At 37.9% G+C, this 20,285-nt stretch overlaps 1 protein-coding gene across 1 annotated transcript in view; it reads right to left on the bottom strand.

Moving 5' to 3' along the window:
- Window positions 1-19,733, bottom strand: part of LOC143038142 (marginal zone B- and B1-cell-specific protein-like) — a 55,944-nt gene extending 36,211 nt beyond the window's left edge. The window contains exon 1 of the mRNA XM_076207157.1: window positions 19,698-19,733. Coding sequence (XP_076063272.1) covers window positions 19,698-19,718 — 21 coding nt within the window. The 5' untranslated portion in view covers window positions 19,719-19,733. The remainder of the gene's footprint in view (window positions 1-19,697) is intronic.
- Window positions 19,734-20,285: the final 552 nt, after the last annotated feature.

The following is a 20,285-nucleotide window of genomic DNA, read 5'->3' as shown; positions in this document are numbered from 1 at the left end:
CATACCCTCAACACCTTCCACTCCTCCTGTTCCTACTTCGTCCACTTCTGACACTTCCAGTGTCATCCCACCGAGTCCCATGCCACCCACAGCTAATGCCAATGACCTTGGCCACCCTATCACCTCTTCCCCTCCCTCCCACCCTCATACTTCCGCTCTCCCATACACAAGTCGTGCAGGCAGAAAAGTCAGATTTCACGATAAATCTGATTTTTACTACTACTAAAGACTTTCTTCACTGACGCTACACTCTCAAGGGGGGAGTACTGTAGGGAAGCCCTTCCTTACTTAATTATTGTATATATTTATTGTATATGTATTTCCTTTAATGTATATGTCACACTTCTTTATTATACATGAGTACTTAATATCAACATATATTTATTGTAAATGTATTGTATAAGTAAGCCTATGTAGTCATTACATTATATAAGTGCCCTATACATAATTATATAACCGAATATATATACGTCATTAGGCGTACACTAAACGCGTATGCGTCTATGCCAATTGTACACGTCATAGAATTAAGGTACTGAATATATGTTACCCTTAACTATTTTGCATGCATATTCATCATTATATGTGATTGTTCTATTGTTTCTGTACATTCTTATGTATATACCTAGATATGTTAGTATGTATTGTTTTGCCCAATCTTTTTCCCGCCTAGCAACAATGTATCAGAAACTAGGCCACGGGCGCGTCTTAATGCCCATGCTAGGCCCTCAAGCATTCGCTTGTGACAGATTACTTCCTGCCATACTTGTGTGTAGACCTCCGCAATAAACTCCTACCAAAATACTGCGTGTTTGGCACATACCACACAGCCTCTAACTTGGTAGTTGCCACATTCCTTGCTGTCTCATCTTCAAAGTTAAGCACAATATTACCTCCCTTTGTTAATCTAGAATCCATGATCTGAACACCCTCAAGTGCATTTGAAACCTCCTTTTTGTTATCTACCGCCTTTTCCTTCTCATCCTTCGCCTTGACTACAAGTAGATTTTTCTTCTTGGCCTTCCTTTTTACTACAGTGGTCCATGGAGAGTTGTTGTCATCACCCTCCGCTGAGCCAACAAGGAAAGTGTCAAAGTAGGTTAAAAAATGAATAAAAGTAAAACCAAAGTAATGTTCAATACGAAGGTTCAAAGTAAAGAGATTGTAATTGATGATGAGAGTCTTGAGGAAGTTGAAGAGTATAATTATTTAGGCCAGATGGTGAAAGTGACGAAAGATCATGATAATGAAATAAAAAGACGCATTACAATTGATTGGAAAGTGTTTAGTAAGTATAATAAGATCCTGAGAGGTTCTCTACCTTTATGTTTGAAACGTAATGTATAACTTATGTTTGAGTTATTTGAGTGGATGGATGTTGGCAGCTTGCTGTATTGATTCAGGGTTTCTAAAATAGCTCTATTGCGAAACCGTGATGAATCGGACTGCAGCATTATGAATCTTCTGAAGGCAGTAATTGTTTATGGAACATGGCACCTGGATCTATCTCAAAAAATATAGTCTGTGTGGTGCAAGGAGTCCGTGGGTGTGGTATACGTCGTGATTTATTAATAGCCATACTGCCATATCAAACTTAGCACATGCCTGTCTCTCTTATTGTGCTGTTTAAAAAAACATGTACACAGTACAATGAGTACAACTTTTTGTGATTACAACAACGATTTCAGTAAAATCTTTGACACGTGGGAGTGTTTTTACAAAGAATTACAAAGAAGGAGCATGCTGACGGGAGACCTTTTGGTCCATAACTTGGTCTGATGCAAAAAAATTATAGTAATAATAAATAGATAGGTAAAGTTAAATTATTAGCAGGTAAATAGTAAATAATTATAAACTAACATATAAATAATAATAAATGGTAATCAAGCAAATAATAACACAGAAATAACAACAAACAAACAAATATAAAATAAATGGCAAGCATTGCAGCATCTTGCTTAAATGTGTTTATCTAAACGAATTTTGAAGCTTCGAACTGAACTACATTGCATTGCCTCTGCAGGAAGTTGATTAAATTCATTAACTACACGGTTGAAGTTGTTTTTACCCACTTCCAAATTAAACCTATTTCCTGACAGTTTGAGAACATTATTTCTTGTCGAATTCTCAGGTTTGGGTCTTTTAATGTGCGTGGATGTGGTACAGATGAGAGTAAAAGGGAAGAGATAGGTAGTATGTTTGTGAGAAGAAAGATGGATGTGTTGGCTTTGAGTGAAACTAAGTTGAAAGGGAAGGGTGAGTGTAAGTGGGAGGTTATCAGGAGTGAAGAGAGGGCGAGGGAGGGAAGGGGTGGCTATTCTAGTAAGTGAGGAGATAGGTAAACAGGTAGTGGAGTGGAAGGAGGTTTCCTCAAGGATAATGTGGATGAAGGTGAAACTGGGAAAGGAGATGTGGGTCTTTGTAAGTGCATATGGGCCTGGCAGTGAGAAGAATGTAGAAGAAAGGGAGGCTTTTGGATAGATTTAAATGCGTGCATAGAGGGTTTAGGAAGAAATGTCAATGTAATAGTACTGGGAGACCTTAATGCTAGGGTGGGAAATGGTCCAATCGATGGAGTGGTTGGGAAGTGTGGAGTTCCAGGAAAGAATCGTAGTGAAGAGTTGATGGTGGAAATGTGTCTAGAAAGAGAGTTGATGATAGCAAATACAGTGTTTCGGAAGAAAGTCAAGCATAAGTACACATGGGAGAGGGTGGTGGAGGGAAGGGTGGTAGATAGAGCGCTAATGGATTATGTAGTGGTAAATAGGATTATGATAGGAAGAGTTAAGGATGTACATGTACTAAGGGGAGAGGGTGGGGGAATATCAGATCATTTTTTGGTGGAAGGTAAGTTGAGAGTGGAGGATAGATGGAGAAAGAGGAAAGGGACAAAAGGTAGGGAGGTTCTTAGAGTGAACTCCTTGAATGAAAAGGAAAAGGAGAAAGAGTACGGAAAGAAGCTGAAGGAGGAGTGGGAGGGAGTAAAGGATGGAGTAGAGATGGGTGTGGAGGAGGAATGGGGATGGTTCAAGGAGGGAGTCATAAAGTGTGCAAGGATGGTGTGTGGAACAAGAAGGACAGGGGGAAATAGAAGAAAGGGTAGTGGATGGTGGGATGAGGTAACAAAGAAGGTTGTAGAAGAGAAGAAGCGAGCATTCACAGATTGGTTACAAAAGAGGACGAGGGAGTCATATGAGAGGTACAAAGAAAAGAAAAAAGAAGTAAAGCAAAAGGTAAAGGTTGCAAAGAGGAGAGCAGATGTGAAATGGGGTAAGAGTATGACAGAAAATTTTGAAAGTAATAAAAAGATGTTTTGGAAAGAAATTAAGAGAGGAAGAGGAGGCGAATCAAGTAGGGAAGAAAAGGTAAATGGTGCAGATGGAGAGATGATAATGGAAGAGAAGGCAGTAAGGGGAAGATGGGCAGAATATTTTAGGGAGTTGCTAAATGTGAAGGAGGATAGGGAAGGAAAGATAGCTGCAGTGGGAAAGGCGAAGAAAATGAGTGATGAGTGAGGAGAATGGAGGAGAAATAAGGAAGGATGAAGTGAAGGCAGTTGTTAAGATGATGAAAGCAGGTAAGGCACCTGGTCTGGATGAATGTCATGCAGAATGTCTGAAAAAGGGAGGTCAAGTGATGGTGGACTGGTTGGTGAGGTTATTTAATGTTTGCTGGAGAGAGGGTAGAGTACCGGAGGACTGGAGTAGTGCCTGTATAGTTCCTCTTTACAAGGGAAAGGGGGACAAGTGTGAATGTGGTAGTTTCAGAGGGATTAGCTTGTTAAGTGTAGTTGGGAAGGCTTATGGGAGGATCTTGATTGAGAGGATTAGGAGAGGAACAGAAGGAGTAATTGGTGAGGAACAGTGTGGATTTAGGACAGGTAGAGGTTGTGTAGATCAGATCTTTGTGGTAAGACAGATATGTGAGAAAGCTATGGGAAAGGGGAAGGATGTATTTTGGGCTTTTATGGATCTGGAAAAGGCTTATGATAGGGTAGACAGAAAGGCACTGTGGGAGGTTATGCAGATTTATGGGATATGAGGAAAGCTTTTGGGAGCTGTCAAGAGTTTTTATGAGAGTAGTAGAGCTTGTGTCAGGATTGGAAATGGAGAGAGTGAGTGGTTCGAGGTAAAGGTGGGACTTCGTTATGTCGACCTAGCTGTTCAACTTATACATGGATGGGGTGGTGCGAGAGGTGAATGCAAGGGTAGTGGGCAAGGGATTGGAGATGGTTAAAGAAAATGGAGAAAAGTGGGAGGTGAGCCAGCTGTTGTTTGCTGACGACACTGCGCTTGTGGCAGGATCGGAGGAGGGATTGAGGAAGCTGGTGGCAGAGTTTGGGAGAGTATGTGATAGAAGAAAGCTAAAGATAAATGTGGGTAAAAGTAAGGTGATGAGATGTACAAGGGGTGAAAGTGGCAGTAGACTGGAAGTGAACATTAAGGGAGAGCGACTGGAGGAAGTGGATAGTTTTAGATACTTGGGTGCAAGTGTAGCAGGAAAAGGTGGAGTGAAGGTGGAGGTAGAATGTAGATTGAGAGAAGCGAGTAAATGCCTTGGTGGATTAAAGAGTGTAATGAGGAATAGACATTTAGGAATGGATGCGAAGAGGAGACTGTATGAAGGAGTGATTGTGCCAACAGCACTGTATGGGGCAGAAACGTGGAACATAAGAGAAGAAGAGAGAAGGAGTTTGAATGTGTTTGAGATGAGGTGTCTGAGAAGTATGATGGGGGTTACTAGGCTAGATAGAGTGAGAAATGAGGAGGTGAGGAGGAGAACAGGGGTGAAAAAGGAGCTGGGAGCGTGGCTGATGAAAGAATATTAGGATGGTTTGGACACATGGAAAGAATGAGTGAAGAAAGACTAGTAAAAGAGGTATGGAAGGCAGATGTGGAGGGAGTGAACATGAGGGGACGTCCTAGGATGAGGTGGATGGATGGGGTGAAGGGGGCTTTGGGGAAGAGGGGAATGTCTGTTGAGGAAGGAAGGGAGAGGACGGAAGACAGAGGTGAGTGGAGAATGGTTGTATATGGATGATGTTGTGATTGCATGAGGAGGAATGGGCGGGGGGGGGGGTGAGGTAGTATGTGTGAGCAAATTTTGACGCAGCCCGAAGGGATTTCTCACCGTCCTCTCCTTATATGCAAGGGGGGACGGAGAGGGGGGGTCGCCGATTAAATGAAGCGGCCTTGCTGTGGATGTGCTGTGTCTTGCGACACTGCTTCTGACCCAGGGCGGTGGGCAAGGTGCAGGGATGACCCGTCATCCAGGAGGTGCTCAGATGAGAGGGAGGGTGGGAGGGGTGTGGAGTGTATTTAGGGATGAAATGGGTGGGAGTGTTTTTATGCCTTTCCCTTTTTGGCTACCTCCCTTGTAAGGGGGAAAAAGCCGTGGTATATGTATGTATGTATGAATTCTCAGTGTGAAAATTTTGTCACTTCTTCATATTATTTATTATTGATGTTTGGAATCAGTTTTGTGGCTCGCCGTTGTACTTTTTCCAATATGCCAATGTTTTTAATGAGATTCGGTGACCATACGGAAGCACCATATTCCAAATTTGGTCGAACGACTTGTATAGCTTGTTAGTGAGAAATGGACTTTTGAAGTCAAAAGATCTCGCTATCAGTCCTAGAATTTTGCTTTCTCAAAGGCTGAAATACACTGCTTAGATGTATGAAAATTGAGGTTTAACAATTACAGGAATACGTTTGAGAACTTACCGGTTACATTTTTTTTTACCGTTGGCGACGTGCTGATGCATAAATAGATGCATAAAGTTATCTTTTAATAAATCAATTAATGACTTGTCTCATTTGATACCAAAGGAAAAGGTAAATTTTATCTTCAATTATCCCAACAATTTGTTCAGTAAAGTTGTCAATATACATCATAGATCCAAGAGTAATACAACTCCTGGAATTTACAAATTACCTTGTTTAGATTGCAAGGATGTATATTGGGGACAGACAGGTCGAGATCTCACTACCAGGGTGAAGGAGCACAAGAGCTCTGTTAAATACGGGCAGGAAAATTCCGCGGTATTTCAGCACGTCGCCAACAAAAACCACCGGATAAATTGGGACGATGCTGAAAGAATTTACAAATCCAAATGTAGTTTCAGAAGAAAAATGGTAGACTCCTCCCTAATAAACAATTTTCCAAATTATAACATTTCCTATGGTCAATGGTCACCAGATTGTATTTCCTCTTTTGCTATAAATAAAATGTTATCATCTACACTAATGGTGGACAAAAGACACCAAGGTCCACACAACGCCGGGCACGTGACCTGAGCCACCAAGATCCACACATGCACGCCGGACTAGTGACCTGAGCCCCCGTCCCTTCTAGCTTACCTCACTGTTTTAGTATAAATACACACTGTTCTCTACTCTGTAATTCATATCTGCTGAAGAGGATCACAGTAAGTGATCGAAATATACAGATCTCTATATCTTCGCTTATTCTTCTCCGAAAGTGGGTCATCAGTATTATATATATATATATATATATATATATATATATATATATATATATGTATATATATATATATGTATATATGTATATGCTGTTACGAGCAGTAACGGAGCCTTTTATAATTCTGTGTATCTCCAGTTTTACATAGATTTTGTCCTAAGCTCGTTTCCCCTTGGAAGGGGTTTCAATTTTGTTTTCTGTAATGTTTTAATTTTAAGTGTATTTCGAACAGAGACCACTTCTGTTCGAATTTCTACCTTTTGTAAGTTGTCTGCAAGCTGTGTTGCAAGATAACATCCCATTATTTGTACGATGTTTGCTTTAAAATTAAGAATAAGTAAGTTGTGTAAAGCCCTGTTGCCGTTTGTGACGTCACGACTCACATCTAGGCTTCAGTTTGGGTCTGAAACTCAAGGTGCTCACACCCCATTCGTAGTCAACTCAGTAAGCTGTGTGAAACCATTATTATGTTGCATGCGCATGAAGAATTATTTTTAGGCTGCTTACATTATGTTCAGATTCCTTGCAATCCTTTATATTTTATGTTTGGCGTATAGTAACTAGCGTCCCATGTTTTCAGTTTTCATCAAAACCACAAATCCCCTCGACCCCCCTCGAACCCATTTTGTATGATGGCGACGCCTTTTTTTATGAAGAGGAAAATGCCTCTTGTAAAGGGGAAAACCCTCCTTCCTATCGTCAATAAACGTGGCATCAAGTACTTAGTGCATTCTTCCCCTCCTCGCGTCTGTTTACGTTACGTAACGCAACAGTAATGCAGCCAGTGCTACGTTTTCCCTTTGTGCAGCAAGCCAGTTCGCTGCGCCACAATATATATATATATATATATATATATATATATATATATATATATATATATATATATATATATATATAATGTTGATTTAGAAAATCTTATATTAAGTCTAATTATTTTAGTAATCGTTGTCACCATCCAAAACTCCAAAAACATAGATAGAATTTGACTATGCGGTAATTCCATTCTCCCCCTTTAAGGCCGTTTTGACTTTAATTATTTTTGCGGAATCCAGTATAGGTTAATTAAAAAGAACTGTAAGTTTATTATCAGTTGATTTACTGATCTATGGTATACATCTGATAAATTGTAATAGAAATACAATAAATTATATACTCTATCACAGTTGATACAGTTGCTTTAAATTTTTATAAGATAACAAAATACATTGCACTGGATTATTATTCATGAAACAATTATAAATAAAAGGGGTAACGTGTATGGGGGTTAAGTATTGAATGGATTAGAGGCCTCAAAGGTTTGACTGAAACGTTTGAGTATTTGGCCACTGTAGACACCGTATCTGATATTTACTTTACACCTTCTTACTATCCTGACCTAATCCTATAAGATTTACTTTATCTTTAGAAGAGAGATCTATATCGCTGGGAGAGAGCACTCTCGGCCATAATCCCGTTCACACAATCATTCGCTTATATTCCCATAATCTAATACAAAAGACTTCGTTCGACCACCACGTACTATAGATTCGTGTATCTGTGATTTATGTTTACACTCCCTTTTCCCTCTGTTAGGGAGGGATTTCGGCTAAGAACTCGTACTTAAGGTCAACTGAGAAGGTTTTCAAAGAGGTGGTGAATATTTGCTAGATGTATGACTTAGTCACTTTTTGATCAAATAATGCCAAAATAAATCCTAATTATTACGCAATGTGATAAAAAGGCCAATCAAAATATAGACGAACTTTCCTTTGCCGATCTTAGGCTGTTCTCGTAAGGCTGTGACGTCAACCTCGCTGTTTACATTCTGATGCACCCATATGCGTGCACTATAAAATGCCTGATCGCACTGTCAACTTGATCAGTGATCTGTCATATTTCGTGTGTTAGCAAGGTTTTTCAAGTATTTGGTTCATAAATTGTTTATTGTGTCGCCGCAAATTGCAACAATGATTCGACGAAGCATTCTGCAGCGGATGGACTTTATTTTCATTCTTTTCCGAAACATACTGTTCGTAAAAAGGACTGGGTCATTCGGTGCAGACGGCACGAGTCATGGAAGCCTGGATTGAAAGCGAAACTCTGCTCGAAATATTTCGAGAAAAAAGTACATTCGGGACTCTGGCCTTGCCGAGTGACTAGGAATTAGCCTGAATCCCATTCTCAAAGAAGATACAACACCGACAATATTAATCATCGACAAGACCCCAGGTTTCGGCAAGGAAACGCCGTCGAAGGAGCTCTGCTGTTGAAAAAGTACAACGTCTGGAGGTAGGTGTAGCAGTCCGTATCATGTGTAGAGGTAGGTCTGTGTTATCTATGCTGTCACTCACAATCGTTAACAAGCATGGCTAGGCTTGACTACCGATTTTTGGGCTATGCGTAAGCAGATTAGAGGTACAGTCATGGCATAGGCTAGCTAGGCATGTAGACTTATGAATATGATGACCCCACTCCACCATGGTGACAGCCATGACCATAATGACAGGGGCTTCCATAATAGGCCTATGACCACGTCTTGCCAATTTGAATCAACCAAATTAAAGTCTGTCTTTTGAGAATCAAATAAGTGGAATCCCCCTCCCACCACTCCAGCATGAGTTAAGCCTAATTATCCTAGACCAGAGGGGAGGAATTCGTACCGATATAAACCTAATTATTTATTTATTTATTTATTTATCTTAGCTGTTACAAAGTGCCTATGATGAATATTCATCTGCAGGTACCACTACCGGAGAAATTGAGATGGAATGTGAAAGTGACCATGGTGACAGTGCCAGGCATATGATTGATGGCTTCTCTCCCCCCAGAGCAACCACTACCTATGGCAGATCATTTTATAGACATGTCTGTGAGCATCTTTTGCTAGCTTTCCTCTCCCCTTCAGTCAAATGATTTCTCTATTCTCTTTGCTACATAGGGTTGTTTTATTGTAACTTATCACAGATAAAAACAATTTGTAATTCATGAATCCTTGAAACTTTTGCCTGTAAATATGAAGCTTGGCATCCAAATCCGATAAATCTTCTTCACTCGATGTATCGCTGGCCATGTCCAAGAATGTAAAGAAGAACCCTTACGTCATCAGTTGCCCTAGCAGTGGAAAATGTAACTACGATATTGAAAAGTTCGTCTACTATCAGGGCTTTTAAGATCATGCTATTTGGATTAAAAAAAAAAAAAAAAAAAAAAAAAAAAAATATATATATATATATATATATATATATATATATATATATATATATAAAATGCTAGAAACGTGCCTTTTAGTGTTATAACTTCTTCTAAGTTATATTTTCATTCATGAAATAACAAAAAATAAAGAAATCCCAAACCTTCTCAGTTGACCTTTAAAATATCTATTATATGTATATCCAGATATGTTCATTGATATCAATATATATATATATATATATATATATATATATATATGTATACACACACACCCACACACACACACACACACACACACACACACACACACACACACACACACACACACACACACACACACACACACACACTTCAACGAACGGACGGCTTAGAGGACGTTCTGAAGAAAAAGTGAAATTTCGTGGATCCCGAAGCAAAGGAAGTACCTATTGTATTTACAGGGTGGGGGGGAAATTGCTCGTGGTGTAGGGGAAAGTGAGGGAAAAGGAGAAGGGGAGGGATTACTGAGGGAAATGGAAGGAAATGAGGAAGGAGAGGACTTGGCCCAGGCAGGCAGACGCCATGTAAACAAAAGAGGTCCCGACCAATTTAGTGACGACGAAATGTCTAACAAAAATGTAAAGATTAGAAACATAGATAAGAACAATTCAATGGAAGGTGAGGATAACAATTTCCAAGGATTTAAAGAGGGGGAGGCGGATACCAACCTCCCCCGACAAGCAAAACTGGAGGAAAGGCTTGAACAAATGACTGAACAATGGGAGGTTAGGTTCGGTAAAATGTCAAAACTTGCAGAAAAGTTTGAAAGATTGGAAGAACTAGAGAAGGCGAACAAAAACTTAACTGATGAAATAGAAGACCTAAAAAGACAGTTAAGAGAAGTAAAAGAGGAGAATAAAGAATTTAAAAGGAACAATAAAGACAATAAAGAAACAATAGCAAAAGAGGCACAGGGGTGGATAAAAATACAGGAAAATAGTAAAGTTGCATTTACTGATATAATTAAACAGCAAATGAAAGAACAAACTGAAGACTCAGTTATCAAAGTGAGTGAGACAGGAGAATATAGTAAGAGACTTAGCAGACAAAAAGAAATGTATAATTATATTAGGAATGGCAGAGAAACATAACCCAGATAGAACCTCAAGAATCAAAGAAGAAAATGAAAAAGTAAGCAGTTTACTACAATTAGTTCAGGAAGATGAACCAGAAATAATGAAACAAATCGAAGAGAAGTTCAGACTCAGAAAGTATAGTACAGATAAGACCAGACCAATCAAGATTAAATTCAGGTCACAAACGACGGCAGAGAATATCTTATCCAAAACAGGGAAACTAGCAACAAGTGAACAATATAAAAAGGCATGGATAAAAAGGGAAATGAATAAAGAAGAAAGAGAGGAAGAAACAAAGAAAAGACTTGAAGCTAAGGAAAAAAACGAGAACAGAACAGAGTCAGAAAAAGAGAGATTCTATTGGAGAGTAGTGAATATGAAACGAAGGAAATTCGACACACAAAAGAAAAGCAAAAGGGAAACAGAGAACACAATGGAAGTGGCAGAAAACTAAGAGTGTCTTACACAAATATAGATGGATTAATAACAGGATTGAATGAGCTGAATGATTATTTGAAGGAAAAAGAACCGGACATAATGGGAATTGTAGAAACAAAATTAATAGGTCCACTACCACCCAACAGTGTAGGACATGATGCATATAATTATTGGATTAGAAACAGAGAGACAAAGCAAGGGGGTGGAGTTATGTTCCTGACTAAGAAGGATATAAACGTGAGGTGTGTCACATATGGAAAGAATACAGTAGAGATGATTATGATCGAAGTGGAAGACAGAGATAAGAAGAGCAGAAAGTTTGTGATAAATTATGTGCCTCCGAAAACAGCCTCATGGGAAGAGAGTGAACATAAAATTATGTTAGAGAACACAAAGATAACATTAAATAAGATAATGGAAGATGGAGGAAGAATAGTTTTGATGGGCGACTATAATTGCAAAGAAATCTGCTGGGAAGAGATGACAGTAAAGGGTGGAGACGGCTCATGGGGAAAAGCTCTACTTGAGATGATTACTGACAATACAATGACACAGTGGATACAGGAGAACACTAGGTATAGAAATGAAGAAGAGCCATCGAGACTAGACCTAATAATTACATCTGAACCTAGAATAGTGGACAAGATTGAATATAAAACACCAATAAGTAAAAGTGACCACATATTGATTGAACTGGAACTTAATGAAGAAAAATACATGAAAAGAAATGAACAATATAGAAAAGGAAGAATGATGTATGAAAAAACAAACTTTGATAAAATAAGAGAATTCTTTCAAAAAGAAAACTGGGAAGAAATATACAAAGAAGAAACAACAGTGGAAGAGAAATGGAATATTTTGACAAAAATTTATAAGAAAGGAGTGGAAAAGTATGTCCCAAGACAAAAACAAGAAAAAGAATATGTAAAATGCTGGAACAATAGAAGTTGTAGGGAGTTAAAAGAAAAAAGAGACAAAGCTTGGACCAGATGGAAAAAAGACAGAAGACCTGAAAAATGGAAAATATATACCTGTTATAGAAATGAATATGTACAAGCATGCAGAGAAGAAAAGAGAAAATATGAAAATGATGTCATAGAAAAGTGTAAAGATCAACCAAAACTATTCTACAGATTTGTAAACAACAAATTGAAAAACAAACAAGACTTGGAGAAATTAAGACAAGGAGGAGTTGAATACACAGAGGAAATTGAAATGGCGGAAATTATGAACAAACATTTTAAATCAATGTTTACAAGGGAGAACATACAACCTGAAGAGATCGAATGGAAAGAGAAAGTCCCTCCCATGAAAGAAATAGAAGTAACAAAGAACGAAATATTGAAACACTTGAGTAATCTTGATGTCAGAAAATCGCATGGACCAGATGAAATAGCAAACTGGATACTGAAAGAATGCAGGAATGAACTGGCAGACAAAATACATAGCATAATAAACAGTTCCTTGAAAGAAGGAAAAGTTCCAGAAGATTGGAAAAAAGCAAATATAGTACCCATATATAAAGGAGGAAATAAAGAAGACCCTAACAACTATAGACCAGTCTCCCTAACAAGTACAATAGCAAAAATTTGTGAAAGAATTGTCAAAAGTAGATGGGTAAAATATTTAGAGAAAAAAAACGTGTTAAATCCAAGGCAATTTGGATTCAGACAAGGACGACCATGCGTCACCAATTTAATATGTTTCTATTCAAGGCTAATAGATATAATACAAGAAAGAGATGGATGGGCTGATTGTGCATTTCTAGACCTAAAGAAAGCTTTTGATAAAGTACCACATAAGAAGTTGCTTAAGAAATTAGAAACTGAAGGAGGAATACAGGGCAAACTACTAAATTGGATGGAAGATTTTTTGCAAGAAAGGAAAATGACAGTAGTGATAAGAGACAAACACTCAAAATGGGATGAAGTAATAAGCGGTGTTCCGCAAGGAACAGTTCTGGCCCCAATAATGTTTGCTATATATATTAATGATATGGATGAAGGAATTGAAAGCTTTATGAGCTTTGCAGATGATGCAAAACTACTGAAAAGAGTGAACACGGAAGAAGATTGTGAATCACTACAGAGTGATCTAAATAAAGTACAGAAATGGAGTAGGAAGTGAGAGATGGAGTTCAATACAAAAAAGTGTAGTATAATGGAATTTGGAAAAAGCAAAAACAGAATAACAGGAGCATATAAATTGGGAGAAGAAGGAATAAAAAAAGTAGAAAATGAGAAGGACCTGGGAGTCATTGTTATGAATAATATGTCACCTGAGAAACATATAAATAAAAAAAATTGAGAAACTTATAATTTAATAGGAACAATCAAAGTTGCATTTACATACCTGGATGAAGAAATGGTGAAGAAAATTCTAATCACCCTGATAAGACCAAGATTGGAATATGCAGCAACGATATGGTCACCAAGTACAATTTTTTTTATAAAAAATCTTGAAAGAATACAAAGAGCAATTACAAAATTGGCACCAACACTCTCAAAACTATCATATGAAGAGAGACTAGAAAAACTTGAACTACAGACACTAGAGCAAAGAAGAGAGAGAGGAGATTTGATAGCTATGTACAGAATCATGAAAGGCATAGAAATTACTGATAGAGAGAATCCGATAAAATGGGATGATAGAAATACAAGAGGACACGGAAAGAAAATAAAAAAAGACAGCTATAGAAGAGATTTGAAAAAGAACAGCTTTCCTCACAGAGTAATAGACAGTTGGAACAAGTTAGATGAGACAGTGGTGTGTGCAAAAACAATACATGAATTTAAAAATAGTTTCGATAAAATGAGATATGAAGATGGGACCCCACGAGCATAGCTCCCCGTCCCGTAAAATACAACTAGGTAAATACACATACACATATATATGCTGAAACCCCTCCCTAACAGGTATGTTAATGTTTTCAGTCAAATAATATGTATATATATATATATATATATATATGTATATATATATATATATATATATATATATACTGTATATATATATCTATATATTTATATATATACTGTATTTATATATATATATATATATATATATGTGTGTGGGTGTGAGAGAGTGTGTGGGGGTGTGTGTGTGTGTGTGTGTGTGTGTATACACATACACGCACGCACACACACACACACACACACACACTTCAGTGAACGGACGGCGTAGAAGACGTTCTGAAGAAAAAGTTAAAAATAGAGGATTCCAAAGCAAAGGAAGTACCTATTGTATTTGCAGGGTGTGGGGGGGGGAAATTGCTCGTGGGGTAGTGGGAAAGTAGGGAAAGAGGAGAAGGGGAGGGATTGCTGAGGGAAATGGAAGGAAATGAGGAAGGAGAAGACTTGGCCCAGGCAGACAGATGAAATGTAAACATCAAAAAACGGCCCCCCGACCAACTGAGTGACGACGAAATGTCTAATAAAAATGTAAAGATCAGAAACATAGATAAGAACAGTACAATGGAAGGTGAGGATGATAATTTCAAAGGATTTAATGAAAGGGCGGCGGATACCAACCTCCCCCGACTGACAAAACTGGAGGAAAAACTTCAACAAATGTCTGACAACTGGGAAGTTAGGTTTGGCAAGATGACAAAAATCGCCGAGAGGTTTGAAAAATTGGAAAAACTAGAGAAGGCGAACAAAAACTTAACTGATGAAATAGAAGACCTAAAAAGACAGCTAAGAGAAGTAAAGGTGGAGAATGAGGAATTAAAGAGGAATAGTAAAGAAAACAGAGAGGCCATAACTAAAGAAGCTAAGAATTGGAAAGCAACCAAAGAAGACAATAAAGTTTCATTCACTGACATAGTCAAACAGCAATTGAAAGAACATACTGAAGACTCGGTTATTAAAGTGATGAGACAAAAGGAGAATATAGTAAGAGATTTAGCAGACAAGAAGAAATGTATAATTATATTAGGAATGGAAGAAAAACACAACCCAGATAGAACCACAAGAATCAAAGAGGAAAATGAAAAAGTAAGCCAATTACTAGAATCAGTTCAGGAAGATGAACCAGAAATTATGAAGCAAATCGAAGAGAAATTTAGACTCGGAAAGTATAGCACAGATAAGACCAGACCAATTAAGATTAAATTCAAGTCACAAACGACGGCAGAGAATATCTTATCCAAAACAGGGAAACTAGCAACAAGTGAACAACATAAAAAGGTATGGATAAAAAGGGAAATGAATAAAGAGGAAAGAGAGGAAGAAAAACAGAAAAGACTTGAAACTAAGGAAAAAAACGAGAACAGAACAGAGTCAGAAATAGAGAGATTCTATTGGAGAGTAGTGAATATGAAACTAAAGAAAGTCGACATACAAGAGAAAAACAAAAGGGAAACAGAGAACACAATGGAAGTGGCAGAAAACTAAGAGTGTCTTACACAAATATAGATGGATTTATTACAGGATTGAATGAGCTGAATGATTATTTGAAGGAAAAAGAACCAGACTTAATGGGAATTGTAGAGACAAAATTAAAAGGTCCACTACCACCCAACAGTGTAGGACATGATGCATATAATTATTGGATTAGAAACAGAGTGAAAAAGGAAGGGGGTGGAGTTATGTTCCTGACTAAGAAGGATATAAACGTGAAGTGTGTCACATATGGAAAGAATACAGTAGAGATGATAATGATGGAAGTAGAAGACAGAGACAAGAAGAGCAGAAAGTTTGTGATAAATTATGTGCCCCCGAAAACAGCCTCATGGGAAGAGAGTGAACATAAAAGTATGTTAGAGGACACAAAGATAGCATTAAACAAGATAATGGAAGATGGAGATAGAATAGTTATGATGGGCGACTTTAATTGCAAATAAATCTGCTGGGAAGAGATGACAGTAAAGGGTGGAGACAGCTCATGGGGAAACGCTCTACTTGAGATGGTTACTGACCATACAATGACACAATGGATACAGGAGAACACCAGGTATAGAAATGAAGAAGAGCCATCGAGACTAGACCTAATAATTACATCTGAACCTAGAATAGTGGACAAGATTGAATATAAAACACCAATAAGTAAAAGTGACCACATTTTAATTGAACTGGAACTTAATGAAGAAAAATATATGAAAAGAAATGAACAATATAGAAAAGGAAGAATGATGTATGAAAAAACAAACTTTGATAAAATAAGAGAATTCTTTCAAAAAGAAAACTGGGAAGAAATATACAAAGAAGAAACAACAGTGGAAGAGAAATGGAATATTTTGACAAAAATTTACAAAAAAGGAGTGGAAAAGTATGTCCCAAGACAAAAACAAGGAAAAGAATATGTAAAATGCTGGTACAACAAAAGTTGTAGGGAGTTAAAAGACAAAAGAGACAAAGCCTGGACCAGATGGAAAAATGACAGAAGACCTGAAAAATGGAAAATATATACCTGTTATAGAAATGAATATGTACAAACATACAGAGAGGAAAAGAGAAAATATGAAAAAGATGTCATAGAAAAGTGTAAAGATCAACCAAAACTATTCTACAGATTTGTAAACAATAAACTGAAAAACAAACAAGACTTGGAGAAATTAAGACAAGAGGGAGTTGAATACACTGAGGAAATGGAAATGGCGGAAATTATGAACAAACATTTTAAATCAATGTTTACAAGGGAGAACATACAACCTGAAGAGAACGAATGGAAAGAGAAAGTCCCCCCTATGGAAGAAATAGAAGTAACAAAGAATGAAATATTAACACAGTTGAGTAATCTTGATGTCAGAAAATCGCATGGACCAGATGAAATAGCAAACTGGATACTGAAAGAATGCAGGAATGAACTGGCAGACAAAATACATGGCATAATAAACAGTTCCTTGAAAGAAGGAAAAGTTCCAGAAGATTGGAAAAAAGCAAATATAGTACCTATATATAAAGGAGGAAATAAAGAAGAACCTACAAACTATAGACCAGTCTCTCTAACAAGTACAATAGCAAAAATTTGTGAAAGAATTATCAAAAGTAGATGGGTAAAATATTTAGAAAAAAAAAAAACAAAGTGTTAAATCCAAGGCAATTTGGATTCAGACAAGGACGATCATGCGTCACCAATTTAATATGTTTCTATTCAAGGCTAATAGATATAATACAAGAAAGAGATGGATGGGCGGACTGTGCATTTCTAGACCTAAAGAAAGCTTTTGACAAAGTACCACATAAGAAGTTGCTTAAGAAATTAGAAACTGAAGGAGGAATACAGGGCAAACTACTAAATTGGATGGAAGACTTTTTACAAGAAAGAAGAATGAGAGTAGTGATAAGAGACCAGCACTCAAAATGGGATGAAGTAATAAGCGGTGTTCCGCAGGGAACAGTACTGGCCCCAATAATGTTTGCTATATATATTAATGATATGGATGAAGGAATTGAAAGCTATATGAGCTTCTTTGCAGATGCAAAACTACTGAAAAGAGTGAAAACTGAAGATTGTGAATCACTACAGAGTGATCTAAATAAAGTACAGGAATGGAGTAGGAAGTGGGAGATGGAGTTCAATACAAAAAAGTGTAGTATAATGGAATTTGGAAAAAGCAAAAACAGAATAACAGGAGCATATAAATTGGGAGAAGAAGGAATAAAAAAAAGTAGAAAATGAGAAGGACCTGGGAGTCATTGTTATGAATAATATGTCACCTGAGAAACATATAAATAAGATTTTTGGAGAAACTTATAATTTAATAAGAACAATCAAAGTTGCATTTACATACCTAGATGAAGAAATTGTGAAGCAAATCCTAATCACCCTGATAAGACCAAGATTGGAATATGCAGCAACGATATGGTCACCAAGTACAAAAAAATGTATAAAAAAAAACTTGAAAGAATACAAAGAGCAATTACAAAATTGGCACCAACACTCTCAAAACTATCATATGAAGAGAGACTAGAAAAACTTGAACTACAGACACTAGAGCAAAGAAGAGAGAGAGGAGATTTGATAGTTATTTACAGAATCATGAAAGGCATAGAAATTACTGATAGAGAGAATCTGATAAAATGGGATGACAGAAATACAAGAGGACACGGAAAGAAAATAAAAAAAGACAGCTATAGAAGAGATTTGAAAAAGAACAGCTTTCCTCACAGAGTAATAGACAGTTGGAACAAGTTAGATGAGAAAGTGGTGTGTGCAAAAACAATACATGAATTTAAAAATAGTTTCGATAAAATGAGATATGAAGACGGGATCCCACGAGCATAGCTCCCCTTCCCGTAAAATACAACTAGGTAAATACACACACACACACAAATATATATATATATATATATATATATAATATACACATATATATATTATTTGACTGAAAACATTAACATACCTGTTAGGGAGGGGTTTCAGCGTAGAAATGGTTAGCCCCTAAGCATGATAACCCACAAAACACCGACTACTACTACATAATACAATTCAAGGCTCCGTTACCTTATTTCCTGATGTAACATACATGTATCACACATCCTAAAAATATTCCTATAATGGAATCCTGAACTGTAGGGTGGGATTTTTTTCTCCTAAATCTAAGATCCCTAGTCTATACTTTCATACGAATACGTACTCATGACGTCACGGAGTGGGTTGAAAGTTTACCCACAATGCCCAGAGTGTAGAATATTTTAGAAAAATGCAAATAAACGAAAATTAATATTTCGATTCAATTTCTGGCCTAACAAAAGTACTTGGCAACACGTAGTGACTATGATTCCCCACCATACATTTTTTTTATGGTAGCAGCGGTGTATGCACCACAACACATTATATGGTGCAAGGAGATAAATGGAGAATTTGAGAACCTAAACACGCGTGCTGAGAAAGCCGGTCATCGTCGGATATGAGCATCGCCTTGGTTGAGAAGGTCCCGGTAACAACTCATGGTTCTGGTCGTCGGGAAAGCAGTTGTGGTTGCCGTAGGCTGAGGTGGTCTTCGTGGTTCTATCTAGCCCAACAGTGTGGAGGTGGCAACAGTAGTTACCCATGAGTTCCAACTGTATCTTAAGGCTACAGAAAAGGATAAACCTGAACAAGTTAAAGTTGCTTTGTTGCTAACGATAGGTGGTGAACAGCTGCAGGAAATATACAGTTTCCTGGGTTTTCCTCATCCTCAAGACTCGGCTAATGATCCATCGCAACTGTTGCCAACGGTGTTGGAGAAACTAGAACCCTGGGATTCCTGTGCAGGAACCTCAGGAGATGCAACATATACATGAAAATACTTGCTTTTAAGACACTCGTTTGACCACATTTAGAGTATTGCGACACCGTCTGGGATGCACACACAATGACACATACAAATTAGATTCGATGATACCATCAAGGACTTTCTCCGCAAGCACAAATGCATTGACGACATTCTGCTCTGTGATGCCAGCATCGAGGAGACTTTCTGGCACACGTTTGACTTCCTTGAGATGTGCGCCAGGAAGGACATCACTCAAACCAGAGAAGTTGTACGATTTTTCGATTACTTACCTGATTTCTGTGGAATCCCATTTCTCCGGTTGTTTCTCCTTTACACTTACTTCTCTCTCTCCCTATTCTACCTTAGCTAAAATAACTACCTATTGTAAACCTAATCCTAGTAAAGTTCCACTTGCATTCCCTCGATGTACACACACACACACACCACACACACACACACACACACACACACACACTGCGAGTCTGCGACCGACGCTGTCGTGTACGCCCCAGCCCTCCTTCCTCGCCGTGACCTTTTTGACTCCGCGCCGGAGTTGCCAACTGCGCATCCCTGTCTGTACCACATTCACACACACATACCCTTGATCTCGAAATCAAGCATTTCCTCGTCTTCTTCATCTCCTCCATTTCCTACTCCGTAGTCCTGCAGTCATCTTGGAGGATGTCTATCGCGTTGGGGTCTTCGGGCGTTGCTCACCCGTTCACTACCATGTCGTGACTTCTTCCTCATTTTCTCCGTCACTCAGCACACGACGAAGATCCAAGATATGTCGCGGCACTCCCTCGACAGATATTGTTCTGCGAATTTACCTCCGCTACGATACCCCGTCTGGGGTATTGGCTGCATGTTATTATGAA

The sequence above is a fragment of the Oratosquilla oratoria genome, chromosome 23 (assembly GCF_046742065.1).
Source record: "Oratosquilla oratoria isolate Oo_2021 chromosome 23, ASM4674206v1, whole genome shotgun sequence".
NCBI lineage: Eukaryota > Metazoa > Arthropoda > Malacostraca > Stomatopoda > Squillidae > Oratosquilla > Oratosquilla oratoria.
This window is presented reverse-complemented; position numbering and strand designations above follow the sequence as displayed.